Source organism: Crinia signifera, chromosome 1, assembly GCF_055691185.1.
Source record: "Crinia signifera chromosome 1, ASM5569118v1, whole genome shotgun sequence".
Taxonomy (NCBI): Eukaryota; Metazoa; Chordata; class Amphibia; order Anura; family Myobatrachidae; genus Crinia; species Crinia signifera.
Window position 1 is genome coordinate 302,327,578 of NC_139217.1, and position 17,742 is coordinate 302,345,319.

Sequence of the window (17,742 nt, forward strand, 5' to 3'; positions counted from 1 at the left end):
TCCTTTACACTAGGTTGACTTTTAGTAACATTGTGCTCACCATAAGGGCCTGAATATTCACCCCCAGTCTTACCACCCTGCAGTGGTTGGAGCTTTATCATATGTTTTCCAGTACATATAACTTAGATCTCTGCATTACTATTATTATGTACAATTTATGTCTCTTCTGCTGAGCCACTATGGTGTGCTGGGGGGGACTTAGCTTAACCCCTCCCATACATGCACCTGTCATGCTCCTATCAATGAATCTGAGCAGCTACCATTTTGTGTATCATGCTTCTTTACTCCACTTCTGTCTTGTATCCATCATCCTAGAATGCCAGGTAATGTTAAATGTAAGGAGGAGGAATACTAAAAGATTAAAAAGACTTCCTGAAAAAGGAATCAAAACATCTGACTCGTCCTTTTTGCTTTTTCTTGCAGCAACTATTAATTTAAATTCTTCAAATGACAGCTGGTATGGAAGCTTGAAGGACGTGATCAGAGGTCAACAGACAGAAGCTGTCTGGGTATCTGAAGGAAAGGTAGGTTGTTTTTTTTTTTTACTCTTTTTATATTTTCCATATAAAGTAGTTCAATTCACTTTAATAATTTAAATGAGTTAAGCTGGAGAAGTTCTATAATTCTTTTTAACCTCTGGACCTTTTCCTGTAACTAATACAGAATGTCTTTTTACATTGCATGAGCATTCTCTTGTAACGTAGTTGAATATTAAATTATGTTAGGACATTGTTTAATACTTTTGAAGCTTTTTTGTATCTAAAAATGTTTTTTTTTCTGGTGACATTAACAGCCAGATGGGTTGGATGATGATGATGACCGCATGTCCTATCTAACCGCATTGGGAGCAGACTACTTAAGCTGTGACAGCCGATTAATCAGTGACTTTGAAGATACTGATGGTGAAGGAGGAGCATACACAGATAATGAACTAGATGAACCAGCTGATGATCCCATTCCAGTATCTGCCATAAGTCGATCATCTGAACCTGTGCATCCAGAAGAGGTATGAACACTGAGATTGAACAAAAGATCAAATGCAGAAATACAGCAGATTAGTGATGTTGCAAGCTTTATTCTTTTCTGTCTCTGTGGTCTTTTTAAGGTTAAAATTATATTTGAAGATAATGCAATATTAAATTAAATTACAATTGTGTAAATCAGTTTAAGCTAACTGAACATGGTATAAATCAATGGAGACAAACTCCGATGTTTTGTACATGTGGATGTGAGTTACATAGTAGTCCCCATTGATGACAATGGTCCTCCTTGATGATAATGGGGACTACAGTCTGCAATTCTTCTGTGAGATCTCCTGCACCGTGGGAAGATATATAATTATGCAGAAATTGAAGTTTCTACATAATTCTATGGGAAAATGGGCTTGATATATAGTCCACTTACTTTTTATAATTACACATCTGTATCATGACTTCAGGCAAAAAAAAAGTCCACCTTTTTTAAAGTTTTTTTCATGAAGTAAATCATTATAGCAACATATCACCACCTTGTTAATTATATCGCTTTTAGGCATAAATCCTGCGCCCTACTTGGGTTGGTTAACACCTATGTTACCCCTTTTATACCTCATGTTGGATCCAGGTTATTCCCAGCTTGTTATCTTGCACACTGCATCAGTGCCTGTCCTGCAACACTAAAGTCATTTAAATGTGACTATACAGGCGATGCAGCCTTTCACACCACAGAGTATCCATCTCAGACCCAGGAATAATTCTGATCAGGAATGACCAGGGCCATGAACCCAGCACACATAACCGGGGTCAACACTTTAACATTGACACATGACACAGCTTTTTCAGGGTCCAAGGCTCAGTGTGAAAGGGGTCTTAGGAGACTGATGAATGAGAAAATAACTATAAATAAACCACATTATTCCCCACAAAGCCACTCCAAAATTGTTATTTTATTACTTTAGAGGGTACTTGTGTAATATCTGGGCGCCCGATGTTTTAATCGCATGCCTTAACTTAAGGCATGCGATCAGATGCGATGGGACCCGATTTTCGGGGTTTTTACACTGTGTACAATGTAAAAATCGGTCGCATCGCATGCCATTACAATGGCATGCGATGCGATGCGACACACCCGATTTTTACATTGGACCCAATGTTTAATGCCCCCCAGACCCTGATTTTTCATTATATACCCACCCTGCTGGTTAATTTATAATGTCAATTGCCCCCCCATTGTTAACGCAATGCCACAATCAACGTCAACCCGAAGCATGGCGAGCGCAGCGGTACGCGTCCTCCGACCTTTTCATACCCCCACTATCCACGTCGGTGAGGAGTTGATTTTATATAGTGTGGTGAGCGCAGCGAGCCACCAAGCCCAAAGCGTGGCGAGCGGACGCGGAATTTTTTCCGACCCAATGAAAAAATCGGGCGCCCAGATATTACACAAGTACCCTTTAGAAAGTATTAATATAAATATATTTAAATATTTTATTAAAAATATGTATCTACTGGGTTTTTTGCACTAAGTTCCCCATCTCCTATTTTGGCGATCCCTGGTGCATGCGCTTCAAATTGCATTTTTGCATGGCATTTTGGGGCACAGTACTGATGGTCCCAGACAATTACAACACTGCAAGGATTCAGGGAGTCAATTGTGCTGAAGGGGTCTCCTTATCTAAAGCCGGTGTGTGCAGAGTGGTGGCATGGTCACATATGATGTGACCTTACCAGCTGAAGCACTTTTGGCTCCGGTCGCATCACATGCAACGTCACCAGGTTAGTGATTAAAAGAATTTTGGTCTCAGAGTGTTGTGTGTGTGTGTGTGTGTGTGTGTGTGTGTGTGTGTGTGTGTGTGTGTGTGAAAGTCGTCTTTCACAGATGCTCAATCTCTCAAACAGGAGACCATATATGGACGTGGAAACTGCACCTGCCAAATGGCTGTTTCCATAGTGCAGGGGTCCTCAAACTATTTTGCTCTGGGACCCCATCAGACAATAAAAATAATTACAGGACCTCAGCAAGTTACTGCATAATGACTGCCACATCACATGTAGGCAGCAGACAGTACATGCACAGCAGCATTGTGGAGGCACAAAATGATGGGAGGAGTCTAAAATAACAGACAATTCAACAGATTGTTCAGACTCCTTGAATCACTGACTAAGCTTAGAAAAGTCATCAGCCTGATGGTCGGCAACATGGAGTCGCAACCCCATGCTGAGAAGATCGGGACCCACTTTGGGGTTAGGACCCACAGTTTGAGAACCACTGCCATTGTGTGTCGAAAGTCGCACCAAACAGTATTTCAGCACCTACAGACATTGATACTTGGTGTCTCAGCCCTGGCACAGTTGGACGATTGGATAGCCTCCAGGGAAGGCGTTTGTAGTGGCATTTGCATAAAATTGCAAATAGACAACTGCCGATAGACACAGACAAGGCTGCATTCAGCTAAATACGGCCCTTTAGGATGGAAAGAATGGACTGTGCTTGGAACATAAGGACACATATGAACTCCTACATTATAAACAATTCTGTAAACCTTTTTCTTTTTGCTAAATTTCATTGACCGTAACACTTCAACAGCGTTATTGAATGGGTTTTAACAGGTTTTCAAAATGTTTCTGTAGGCTTGCAGCGACTGGATGTTCAGCTAAGTAAATCTATTTGTATTTGTCAGTCCCTTTATGTTGTTGTTTTTCTCTCAGCCCATAATAAAACCAGTGGCAGAGCCAAGAGGTCAGATGAGAAGAGCTGGAAGTCGAGAGGTCCTCAGAGAGCCCAGCCCACCTCCAACATTTAAACCGGATCCACCCAAGGTATATGCATCTAATTGTACAGTGTAGTTTATAAATGACACTTTTTTACTTCAAGTTATTGATTTTCCAAGTTGAATGGTTTGCCTCTCAGGCTCTGTTGCAGAGTGAGACCTATTCTTTTTTGTGTAATGCAAAAAGGTCGACACAAGCATTATGTCTACAATAGGAAGGTTGACAGTCAAAAGGTTGACGTTTGTTTCAACTTGTACCGACAGGCAGTAGTTCATACCCTACCATCCACTAGGGTCTTCAACCTGTGGCCCCCCAGGTGTTGTGGAACTACATGTCCCAGCATGCCCTGACCGTTTTGGCATGCTCTTATAGAAAAAATGTGGCAATGCATGCTGGAACATGTAGTTTCACAACATCTGGAGGGCCACAGGTTGAAGACCCATGCACTAGGGCAGTGGTTCCCAACCTGGGGTACTAGTACCCCTGGGGGTACTCTGCAGACCAGTTGGGGGTACTTGAAAATAACATTGGTAATGGCGGAAGAAGAAAAAGTCTCCCTATGGCAAAAGAAGTTTACCATTGCCATGGAGACGAACCACGTTGCGTCCACATCCGGTTCTATCTGCAGCATCATCAGCGTCTCCTTGTGTTTTGCCCAACCAGAAATCCACTGAGAGCTACCTGCGCTGCCCTCAGACATCAGCGAACATCTGACCTGTACTGACATGGGTGGAAGAAGCATTAATCCTACAGGCGTTAGCGGGAACTCTGGAGACAATACACAGCCAGCGGCCAGACAAAGAGGGACCCGATTCCTGACCATATACTAGTCCACGGCTACCGCTCACTTCCACACATACCGCTCACTTCCACTCATAAGTACTGTGGATATTTCAAATTGAGAGGAGGGGTACTTATAAATGAAAAGCCTACTCAAGGGGTAGGGGAGAGAAAAAAGGTTGGGAACCACTGCACTAGGGCATGGAGGGATGATATCATAGTGTCTGAAGCATGGCGAGCACAAGCGTTACACTAATACAGTGTTCAAATTGACTTGCCGTGAAATTCGGGGAAAAAAAACTTGAAAAACTTATGTCAAACTTTTGACTGTCGACCTTCCGCCCCTGTGCGACCTGTTTCATGTGTCTCCCTAAGCCAGTGATGGCTAACCTTGACCCAGATGTTTTTGAACTACACATCCGAGAATGCCCTGCATCAGTTGTAGCATGGCCATATAGCAAAACTGTAGCAGGGCATGCTGGGATGTGTAGTTCAACAACATTTGAAGTGTCAAGGTTAGCCATCACTGCCCTAAGCCCTGTTGACATTTAGTGGTCGACTTAATGTATGTCAACCTTCATACAGTCGACCCTATGACCCATATCCCTGTTTTCTGACTGGCCCCAGCAGCAAGATATCCCCTCACACCCTGAGTGTTTACTCAGATGTCCGATGTTGTGTCCATGACACAGAGCAGCATAACAGAGAACTGGCAGGAAGTGTCTATGTCCACGAGGCTCCTTCTGCAGCATTTGTATGTGGTCATACAGCCACTGTGTGGAAAGACTCAGCAGTGGCGATAATAGCATCCACCTCTGAATAAACCCCTTAGTACATAATCTAGGTAAAAAGATGAAAAAAACATGGGGCTACATTTACTAAAGGTTCTAAAAAGGAAATGAGTTGCCAATAGCAGATTAAGTCTACCATTTCTCTATTGCATCCTACAAAATGATAGACAGAATCTGCTATGAGCAACATCACCTTTTTTCCTTTTAGAACATTTAGTAAATTTAACCCATATGGTATATTCCAGTGGTAGCCAACTCCAGTCCTCCAGAGCTACCAACAGTTCACGTTTTCTAGATCTCCTAGCTGTGAAAAAGGTGCACTCATTACTGACTGACATATTATTGATGATCCACAGGTGGAGCTAAGTACTTCACTTATGATTCTGTGAGGAGACCTGGAAAACGTTAACTGTTGGTAGCTTTCGAGGACTGGAGTTGCCTATCCCTGGTCTTATACTGTAGGCTCTCTCTTGTTTGCCTTTTACCCTGTTTACACACTTTGCATATGCTCACAGTTGCATATTTTGTTTTAGTGGATACCTTTTTATATGGCTTCGATTTTTGGGAGCATTAGCTACCAATTCTGCAACAGACCCTTAATTTTCCCGTTTTTTGAGATACAAAGAATTGAAAGATCGTAAATACTGAACATGACCGTGATTATTCAAAACAGTTTGCATGTGTTGTTTATAGGTCAAAGTAGAAGGCAATGAGGAGCTCTCCGATTCTCCTTATAGTTATGATGCTAAACGAAACAGCTCCAGTGTAGCTAGCAGTGGAACTTCAGGAGGATCCAGCAAGGCCACGCCTCCACCCACGGCTGCTAAACCTGTGGTTGGTGCAAAACCCATACTGAAACCTGTAGTTACACTTACCGCTCCTGTGGTAATAGACGATGACGAGCTGAACAAAAATGAACCAAATGCTCCAAAATCTGTTTTGGGGAAAGTAAAAATATTTGAGAAAATGGACCACAGTGCAAGACAGCAAAGAATACAGGAGCTGCATGAGGCACAAAATGCACGGGTAAGTACTGATTCGAAGTATTTTTGGTGTGGTTTAATTTTTTTTTTTTGGATAATTTTTAGCACCTACGTATTTATCTGAAAAAAATCTATAATAAAACCTATTGATTAAACCTCTTCCAAGCATAAATGTAGGCCAAAAATGAATTATTCTACCCTACTGTCACCATCTCTGTATGGTCATTTCCCAAAGTCCCTATGTACTGTTCCAAAATGGTTTGTCTCATCAAAATGGCATACACTGTCATTTGTCAGTGATTGTTTTGGGGCAAATGATATACCAATTCTCAACTTATTTGGTGTAAAATAGCTGCGTTTGTATCCAGTTACCCTGTTCCTGCCCATCTGTATTTCTGCAGCTTTTCATTTGACGGTGACAACTGAAGAGTCAAGAACCAAGCAATTTGGTTTATATCGCTTTCATAAAAAGCACCTTGTACTCAAAGTGAATTTTTCATGATGACATCACAAGGAAATATATAGCATAGTCTATAGCATAATCTATGTCTTCTATACTTTTGATCTACTCCTGTCAGTTGTACCCCTATAATTCCTATGTTTTGCCTTATCAGACCCTGCTTTCTAGCTATTGGCATCAATCAAATAAAAACATGAATGTATAGAGTCTGAAGTCTCTCCATTTTTATTTTTTAAGTTGGAGCTGGCACAGAAACTCCCTGATATTTATGCTGTACCTATAAAACCACAGAAACCTGATCCAAATCGATCCCAGCCAACAAGGTATGAACCGTCTTTTATTTTACAAGTCTTCAAAATTTAATGAAATCGCTAAATATTTATTTTACCTCAGCTGCAAATCAAATTAGACCTCTATCTATTCTGAAGAAGGAATGGAAGCCTTGGCCGTACATACCAGACTACAGTCTCAATCAACATTATGCAGGCACTGAGAACCTCCAGATAACGCTTGAACTGAAATGGTTCTTATGCCTCACACAGGGGTAAATTTATTAAGATGGGAGTTTTATTAAAGATGGGATTTGCCCATAACAACCAACCAGTTTTTGATTTATTTAACACCTTCTAGAAGATAAAATATACTGATTGGTTGCTATGGACAACATCCCATATTCAGTAGAACTCCCATCTTAGTAAATTTACCCAAACCAAAACCACCAGATCCTAGATTTTATGGGAAAATAACTCTGTTCCTTTTGAAAACCCCAAATTCAGTTCGGTGTGATTTCTCTGAATTTTAACTATTCATATCTAAAATATATGTATATAAACAATAAAAGTATATTAAATTACTATAAAAATGCAATGCAAAAATAAACTAAAATATACAAGGCGTAATGACTATATTCCAAATCCAATAATCTCTTACTCTAAACTGGGTCATCAGTCGGGTTTCTCTCTTTATTTTTATGGAAAATTTAGTGCTGTATATACAGTCAATAAAGTTATTTGTTAATCCCTTATGATAGTCAAAATTTTCAGATTAATGTTAGTTATCCTATTAGCGGCGGTAATTTTTCCCAATGGGAAAAAATATATTTTTTATGATTTTTGCACGATGGTTATCAAATATAGACCATTTTGCCATGCAAAGACTTGAACCGTTGTCGCATAAAAGGAAATGGGAGCATTGAAAAGACGCGGACCTACTTGTTTCCACGGCAGCGATAGAAGAAGAAATGCTTACTTATCAGGAATTTAGTTTCGCCTGCCGAAGGCAAGTCATCGGTAAGTGCTGGCATTGGGGCTTTAATAATAGCCTCAGGCAAGTCCATTAGCCATAGTAAATTACTGTGGCTAATTGGATATGCACCTAATTTAGATCAGTTGAGGAAATTAAATAGTTGCAGAGATATATTAATTTCCTATTGTTTATACAGAAGTACAAAGCAAATGATTTTATCTGCAATGTCCTAGAAAATTTTGATGTGTTTCTCTACAGCTGCATGTCATTTCACCAGAGGAGAAACATTTATTTAACTTGTTCTATCTTATGCTGCCCATACGCTGGGGTAATAAATTGAAGGATTGTATAAACGTCGAATGGGTCCCCCGAAACGATGCGCGGGCCCGCCAGTCAAATGTCGCATTGATAGATATTTTGTGCTGCACATAATATATATTGAGTCTCATGTTCGATCGAAGGTGGGTTTTTAGCACATTCGAGCAAGAGTGCGATGTGCAATCTGTGTTATATAGCCCCAGATAGATGCCCTGCCCTCATTGCTTGGCCCGATTTTAGGTCAAATGAGGCATGCGATTTATTGCATTGTTGTATGCACATTGAATGAGGGGAAAAAGCACTTCAGATGCGATTTATCGCACGGGAAGCGTCAAGGGAAATCAAATTGCGATATAGCCCTAGTATATGGGCAGCATTAGTGTTTGTAATTTATATTGGAGGGTTGTTAGGGTTTTCTCCTGCTTCCTTGATTTTTTTTATAAATGCACAATATTATATTAGACATTTTACCTGTTAATTTTTTTTTCTTTTTTATCCCCTCAAGTTCTCGGCCTCCAGAACCTCAGAAGCCTTCGACCTGGTCCTACTTAGATAAGCGTGGAAGTTATGGAAGTGACGAAGAGGAAGCCGAGTATCGACGTCAGTTGGCAGACCAATCAAAACGTGGATATTATGCGCAGCCATCTAAATACAGAGATACTGAACTGTGAACTGCTGCACAATAGATATACTGGTTAAACATGTACAGTTCATTTCAAAGTATGTTTTATATACTGTTGCTTGAACCTGCCTTGTGTTAAGTTGTTGGAACCTCTTTTGTGGCCAGGTACAAACAGGCATTTTGCACTCTTTATTCCATGTAATTAACGTGTTTTTAAAATATTGCAGATGCTTGAATACTTATATAAAACTGGAAGACACAACTACAGAATGGATGTTTGGTACAATGTAAATATAACTCCTAGGGTTACATAATGAACAGTTGTGTTGTCTGTTTAATATATCATTGTGTTTTATGATCATGTGTGCTTTCATTCATGTTGAATTATGTTCACAACACCACGTGTATGACAGAAATACTTAACCTTTGGCACAGTTTATATTGCTGGATTAACCACTCATACAGATGTGTTCTCCTACATCTATCCTCAATACACGTTGACCGCAAGATGCCAGTTCCAGGGCAACTTTGGTAGTGTCTGGCATTTCCAGGAAAACACTGTAACATAGCATTTCATATGCAGATACACCCATAGTCGCGCACAGAATACAGGCATGGCGGATATCATTTTTATTAGCAGTGTCTGCTTGTGCATTTTATTTACACAGTGATATCAATAAGATACATTTTGGGGGAAAATGCACAAAAAGACATCCAGCATTAGTAATCAAGTTCGCATCTAGGCACAATGAGAATGGCTATTTAATGTTACTGCTACAACAATGAGAGAGAATACATCTGTATAATGGTTTGGATATTTAGGAGTCCAGTAGTTTGCCCATCCTTGATGGTTATGACAAAATATTCTGTGCTTTCAAATTACATACTGAAATGGTCATTTTTTTAAGTGCCTTTATGCAGAAATGTCTTAAACTTGCCTTGTATTCATGCAAAGCAATTTGGAAATCATGGCTGTTTTTAGTGTTCCTTTGTCTCCAATCATGTAACTTGTAAACTTCTTTATAATTGACCAGTCGTTTTGACTGTTACAGAGTTAGAGTTGTAAATGTTTAGTCTGCTAATATTAAAGATTTTCTTACTAATAAACTTATTAAATTACAACTTTGATTACATTTTAAAATATGGGTTTACCTACATTTACAGGGTATTTAACTGTAACTATTATTTTAAATACATTTGTTACATGGGGTCTGTCCAGGAGTACACCTAAAATGACCTATTCTGCTTTGTCCTTGCACCTTTGTACCAATCAGCACATGGTTTCATCTTTAGCCCGCTTTCCCAAATTATTAGGCTCTAATGGAGGCTTGGTCACACAAGTCACTTGTCTCTGCTACTGATTACTCAGGTAGGCACAGGGTTACTGCAGTTGGCAGCCACAGTCTGTTTCTACCATGCTTAGTCAGAACTGAAGTTGGTACTTGTGTATTATCACGGCACCCACGTTTCTTACGTACGGCATCGTAGGAAAATCGCATCGCATTTTAATGGCCATGCGATGCGTTTTTCCTATGTAATTTATTCACTGCTCTCTTAGCCCCGGGGGATCGCATCGCACCTCCCGCATATATAGGGTGTACGATGGGATCCGATACGATTTGCCGGCGGTCGGGATCCCGGCGGTCGGAATCCCGACCGCCGAAATCCCGACAAGGGGGGGACATGGATCGCCCCCCCCCCTTGCGGGCTCGCTGCGCTCGCCACGCAGCGGGCCCGGTGCCTCGCTACGCTCGGCACGCTATTTTATTCTCCCTCTATGGGTGTCGTGGACACCCACGGAGGGAGAAAGTTTCGGGATTTCGGCGGTCGGGATTCCAGTGTCGGGATTCCGACCGCCGGCAAATTAACTGCATCCCGTACGATGCCATTACCTATACAATTATATCATTGTATGACATAGAATTACATTTTAGGCACCACCCACTATCCACGTGTGGCGAGCGGCGGCAGAACGCGTCTTCCGACCTTTTCATACCCCTATTATACACGTTGGCGTGGAGTTGATGTTATATAGTGTGGGGAGCGCAAAGCGAGCTCCGTGAGGGGACGCGGATTACTTTACATATATTACGCAGACCCTCGCGGGGCTCGCTGCGCCCGCCACGCTTCAGGGTGACGTGGATAGTGAGGGGGTGCCTAAAACCTCATTGGATGTCATTATTGTATACCTAATGTCATTGTACACCCTATACAATTTAAATAAAACAGCACTGAATACATTACATAGGAAAATAGCATTGCATCGGACGGCCCTTACAATGGCCCATGCGATGCAATGCGATTTCCCTATGCTGAATAGCAGACTAAGCAAATAGCTTAGTGGGTGCCGTGATAATACACAAGTACCCTGAAGTTATACCCTCTGATGTACTCATGGCCGGCGCCACCACTAGGCAGCTCTAGGCATTTGCCTAGTGTGCCGGCCACTGGAGGGTGCCAGTGTGCAGCAGGAACTGGAGCAGGGAGGTGAGTGGCACCGGTGGCCTCCGATACACCCCATCCCCCCGCATCACACCAGGCATCACCCTACACCCCCTGCCAAGTTACCACCCCCCCGCCCAGGAACGCTGTGGTGGCCTGCCACAATCACCGGCACCCCCCCTGTACGGCGGCCGGGGTGCGGGTAAGCACCGGAGCATCACCCCCCCCCCCCCCGCCTGGGGCGCTCCGGTGCCTTGCACCAGCACTGGATGTACTCTGGAAGATGAGATGGGGCTTCCTGAAACATCTGCCTTATAAATACATCCATACATGAGATGCCTATCCTATGGACAGCAATATGTCTGGACTGGGCTTCCTTTTTTCTCCTCAATTGGATTTTCCTTGGAACACCACCAAAATGTCATGCAGTCATTCTTTAAGGTCTTTGGATTATGGCCATATATATATAGTTTATAAGTGAGAAAAAGGTACAATTAAATTCACTGAATAAATAGTTAAAATAAAAAAAAAAAAAAAATAAGTGGATGTGTGCACACATACACAGATAAAAAAAAATGTTTAATAAAAGTTATTTTAAAATATCTAAATAAAAAACGTGAATCTGTCTGTTTATACGGAAAAAAAACCCTGTCTAGATACAGTCAAAAGGTCGACATGATTTTATTTTGTTTGTTTTTGGGATTTTACCATCCATGTGGACTACAAAGGAAAACAGTAAAGTGTGTCAAGCATAGCAGAATGAGGCACCCGTTCCAAAGAATGTCGATCCATTTCAACAGATTCCAACATTGACACCAAAAAAAATGAAAAAATACCTTATGTTGACCTTTTTATGTGTCTATGTTTGACCCTGGCTACCAATTGCATGTTGACCTGTTGACTGTCTATCTAAACACTCTCTATTTTAAAGCTTGCCATACAGCTTTTCTACAGATTGTCAGATCTGGCTGGTTGAACCAAAAACCTGGTAGTATCTGGCAGTTTTCCAGCATTTCAAAGCAAATGGTCAACTGCCAATTGCTCTCAACCATTACCAGGTTTTTGTTCCAACCAGTCTGCTGAGCTAGCCCTGATTGGCTGAAAGAGTCTCCATGTAGACACATAAAGGCAACTTCGGCTAAGTGCTTGTATAGCGCAGTAACAGCGGTATACAAGCTGTCATTATTGACCGAGGAAGCTGATTCACCCCACAATCAGTGGGGGTGAGCTGCTGTAGCAGAGAGTCACCGCTGTAGCCTGGATTTGTAAGTATAGAGCTGTAAAATTAATGTGTGAATATTAAACTTTTACTTTTTCTCTGTGTGTTTTTTTAAAGATTTTATTTACAGGTGGACTTCAAGTCCAAGGGGGCCCATTAATGCCCCGCTTGCTGGGACTTGTGGTTCACCGAGTCCCAGCATGTGGGGGAGGCCTGCTGATACTTGTAGTTCACCTGCAAAAAGCAATGTTTTTAACAAGTTTTTTTTATTTTCCACTGGCCGGGGACAGCCCCATGCTTCAGCTCTGGATGGGTGAAGCCTGGGGAGGGGACCCCTTTATTGGGGGGAGGGGTCCCGACTCCCCCCCAGGTACCTCGCCCAGGGCTGATCAGCCACGGTATGCATGGTACGGCTTGGATACTGTACGTAAAAAGTGTCCCCTGACTGTGGCATGGCTGTTGGAACCTGGTTCCAAAATATGGGGGACCTCCAGTTTTTTTTTTTGTCCCCCGTATATTTGGAACCAGGACTGGTCCAAGAGTCTGGGGCTGGTTTCAGAAAAACAGGGGACCCTCAATGATCCTGGTGCTGGTTATGCTCAGGAGGGTGGACCCCACGCACATTACCATGTCTCCCAAATCGCACATTTTATTATGACTAAAATTCACACCATATCGTGGGGGGGGGGGGGGGTTTGCTGCGAATTCGCCTCTCATTAACATAGCCGAGTTCTTCCCAAAAAATTTGATTTTGAAAAAAATTTGATAATGTGTGATTTCGGAAACTTACTAAATATTGCATCCCATTAAATCTCACCCGTAATCTTTACCTGTAGTAATAGCACCCAAATTAGCAGTCTATAAATGTGTCGCATACCAATCAGCTATACCATAAAAACAACCTGTCAGTTTAAAGGTCCTGCTTGTACAGCCAAAACCGTTACAACCCATCCAGTCATGTTAGCAAGAGATCCAGTAAGGTGGGGCCTCCATGTCTTGGACTTTTTTTTTTCCAGCACATCCCACAGCTGGATTGTGATCGGGGGAATTTGGATGCCAGGTCAACACTTTGAACCTACAATTCGTGTTCTGTTTGAATAAAAACATTACCTGTCAAAGAAACCATTACTGGCACGCGAGGCAGAACCCTCAAGTAATTGTTTGTCTTTTACAAAGTGCCAGTAGTTCTTTGACCTGTGGTAAAGAAACTGGTATGTGCATGCAAGACAGAAATCATAAGTAAGAGTGGTGCCAAGGAGAGTGCAAGCCCACCTGAGCTAACAGCATTTCACGTCCGAGCAAGGAGAATATAGCGCTGGTTTTTCACCTTTTTTTTTATGCAATCAATTTTTATTAAGCAATAGTAGAAAGGTAAACAAACAGTTAGTTAAATACAATCAATCAGTACAATAATAGTTCCATCAAACACTGAACCTACAAAGTCCAATACAGTATAAAGGGAACTCCATTTACAGAGATATTTCTAATATTATAAGCAGTTTCCCGTGCCTCTATGCGAACCACTCCACGTTTCAGAGTGATAGGAGTACCTTAAGAAACTTCCACTAAATTGTTAGACTTCGTAATATCCGACAATACAACTGAAAGGAAAATATGGACTAGTATTTTATCAACTAGTTCGCACAGAAGCACAAGAATTAAAGGTGAAGGGGGGGGGGGGTAAATAAGTATGGGTACATAAGGAGGAATAGGGGGGGGGAGAAGGTCTGGGAAGTCATATAATCATAGGATTCGAGGAATCTGTCTAAGGGACATGTTTTACTGAGGGGTCGATCTCTGTATCAACAGGGAGTACTCTTGTGATTCTTTGAAAGTAAGCCAGGTCCCCCATGTGGAGGCGAACGCCTGTGGGGTATCTTTCAGAAATGAAGATAGATCCTCCATAGTCATGTAAAGGTCTATCCTTTTCAACCAAGAGGTTATAGGGGGGGGCGTCTGGTGTTCTCCAGTAGCATGGGATCACCGCCCTTGCTGCATTTAATAGGTGTCTGGTCAGAGATTTTTTAAAACTGGAGATTGGGAGGTCTATGAGATTAAAAAGCCAGAGTTCGGGGCAGAAAGGTAACGGGGAGCCCGTTATCGATTCTGTCAACAGTGAATCAAGCGCCAAAAACTTTGGATAATTGGGCAAGACCACCATATATGAATGTGAGTCCCTGGGGCTTGATTGCATCTCCAACATGTATTGGGCAGCGCTCTATTGATTTGATGAAGGGTCTGCGGGCATCTATACCATCGGGTGAGGATCTTGTATTGCGTCTCTAGTGTCTGTATCGAGGGTGAGGCAATGGAGATAAATTTAAAAATTTTTGACCACTGGTCCACCGACAACCCCCGGGGCAATTCTTTGTTCCATGCCAGTGCATAACCTGGCATGTCTGCTGATCGATTTTCTATGCAGATCTGGTATAGTTGAGAGATAAGGTGTCTCGGGGGTTCTTGTGAGAGGATTAGCAATTCAAATGGAGTAGGCTCCCATCCCCGAGTTCTCTTGGGGAGAGTAGATATATAATGTCTGATCTGCAGGTATAGCCAGAAGAGGTTTGTCGGTAAGCCAGTGCTCTCGCGTATATCCGTAAAGGATCTCAGCCCTGTCTTGTCCGTTATCTGCCCTAGGTATGATAAGTCTAATGAATATCGTGTAGGAAAGGATCGAAGTGCTTCTCCCGGGGGGAACTCCGGGTTATTAAGTAGAGGCGTTAGTAATGAGACTCCTGCTTTAAAGAAGGAAAGATTTTTATAGTTACGCCAACATTGAATTGTTGGGGTCAATGTGGGGTGCTGCAATGTGGGAAGTTTCTGAAGCCAGAAAATCACTCTTGGTGAGATACCCACCGTGTGTCCCTCTATGGAGGGCCATAGCTTAGATTGATGAGGCCTTGATAATTCTATGACCCTAGCAAGGTGTACTGAATGATAATAGCTTAAGAAATGGGGTAATTGAAGGCCACCTCTTTCCCGTCTTTGTATAAGCGTGTGTTGGGAGACACGCGGTCTCTTTTTGCCCCATATGAACTTCCCCACTTCTCCCTGTAGCTCTCTAAAGAAGGATAGTGGGATTGTCACCGGCAGAGTTTGAAGTAAATACAGAACCCTGGGAAGGACATTCATTTTGATTACGTTGATTCGTCCTAGCCAAGATAGTTTAAGTGGGGACCATTTCACTAATTCCGCTTTTATGTTTTTTAGAAGTGGGGGGAAGTTCATCTGGAAGAGCATATCATTGTTTTTTGCTATCCAGGAACCTAAATATTTAATACGATCTTCGTGCCAATGGAACGGGAACGCCTTTTTTATTCCCTCAACTACATTGTCTGGGGTGGAGACGTTCAGTGCCACCGATTTTGTATAATTGATTTTAAAATTAGACAGATGTGCAAATCTATCCAATTCTACCATCAACGAGGGCATTGAAGTGACTGGCTCCGTTATAGATGCTAGGAGATCGTCCGCATATAAGGCTAATTTATGTTCTGATTTCCCCACCCTAACCCCCTTAATGTTTTGATTCATTCGAATTGCTCTCGCTAGCGCCTCCATACAAAGTACAAAGATTAGGGGCGAAAGGGGACATCCCTGGCGAGTACCATTGCTGATAGTGAACCTTCCAGAGAGCGCCCCATTCACCCTCACCTGTGCGGAGGGGGAGCTATATAGCGCCATAATGCGTTGAAAGCACTCCGGCCCTATTCTGATATGTTCAAGCATAGCCTCTATGAATGACCAATCTATCCTGTCGAACGCCTTTTCGGCAACCGTTGACAGTAGTATCAAAGGAATATTCTGGGTTCGCACAAAATGTATGAGGTCTATTATTTTCGTCGTATTATCTCTGGCTTCACGTCCAGCCACAAAGCCTACTTGATCCTCGTGTATCAGCCCGGGTAAAAGAGAGCTCAGGCGTGTTGCAATAAGTTTAGCGTAGAGTTTTATGTCATTGTTTAAAAGGGAGATAGGCCTATAGCTGCTGCAGTGACTGGGGTCTTTCCCCTCTTTAGGGATTATTGTGATGTGGGCTTCCAAACTTTGGGGGCTGAAGGAGGTGTTATTTGTTATTGCGTTACATGCTTTCAGAAACAGGGGCATCAGTTGGGAACGGAATGTTTTATAGTAGCTTATAGTGAATCCATCCGGGCCAGGGCTCTTCCCGGAGGGAGTATTTTTGAGGGCGGTTTCTAATTCCTCTATCGTGAAAGGTCGATCTAGCCAGAGCATGTCTGCCTCCGTAAGTCGTGGAAAGTGTAAAGAAGCTAAGTATCCCCTAATGTCTCGCTCGTGGTCTGGGTCCCCTGCAGCAGGGGGGGAGCCCTTTAAATTATATAGCCGTGAATAGTAATCCTCAAAGGCCTTTGCTATTTGCGGGAAGTTATGGACTTTTTTCCCTGTGTGGTCAGTTATGGAGTGGACATACGTTTGTGTTCTTTGGGCCCTAAGTGCTTTCGCTAACATCGCGCCTGGCTTGTTACCCCAAAGGTAGAACTTGTGTCTGCACTTGCGCAATTCCTGTTTTGTTTTGTCTCTCAACAATTGGTTAAGGGAGGACCTAGCCTGGGTGAGTTCTTTTAGGGTGTCTGGGGAGAGGTGCGTCTTATGGGATAGCTCAAGGGTTTTAATCCGCTCTAGCAGTTCTAATTTCTTGGCTTCTTTTTCCTTTTTTAGGAGGGAACCTAATTGTATGCACTTTCCCCTTATAACACATTTGTGTGCCTCCCATACAGAAACCGATGAGGTTTGATTGTCATCGTTAAAGGAAATGTAGTCCGCAATAGTGGACTCAAGTTCTTTCTTCATTCTAGCATCCGAGAGTAAGAGCTCGTTGAGTCGCCATGACCAATGTCTTGGAGGGGCAAGGGGCATCTGAACCTGAGTACTAATGGGGGCATGATCTGACCAAGTTATGTGTCCCACTTTGCTCTCGGTGAAGTGCTGAAGATGTAGGTGATTAACTAAGAAATAGTCTATTCGGGAATATACTGAGTGAGGATACGAGAAGAAGGTATAATCTTTGTCCATTGGATGCTGGACTCTCCATACGTCTACCAACTGATATTCATGCAGAAGCTGTTTGACCTTACGATGGTCCTTCATACGTGAAGATTTGGGAGGGGGGTT

General features: G+C 42.4%; 1 protein-coding gene across 5 annotated transcripts in view; it reads left to right on the forward strand.

Annotated features, from left to right (window-relative positions):
• The window catches only part of TJP2 (tight junction protein 2), an 89,857-nt gene extending 79,787 nt beyond the window's left edge, over nt 1–10,070 (forward strand). For all 5 annotated transcript variants that reach the window (XM_083186068.1, XM_083186065.1, XM_083186064.1 and 2 more), the window contains 6 exons: nt 424–524; nt 794–1,006; nt 3,687–3,797; nt 6,014–6,346; nt 7,001–7,086; nt 8,832–10,070. In XM_083186068.1, the coding sequence (XP_083042194.1) occupies nt 424–524; nt 794–1,006; nt 3,687–3,797; nt 6,014–6,346; nt 7,001–7,086; nt 8,832–8,997 (1,010 nt within the window). In that variant the 3' untranslated portion in view covers nt 8,998–10,070. The remainder of the gene's footprint in view (nt 1–423; nt 525–793; nt 1,007–3,686; nt 3,798–6,013; nt 6,347–7,000; nt 7,087–8,831) is intronic.
• Nucleotides 10,071–17,742: the final 7,672 nt, after the last annotated feature.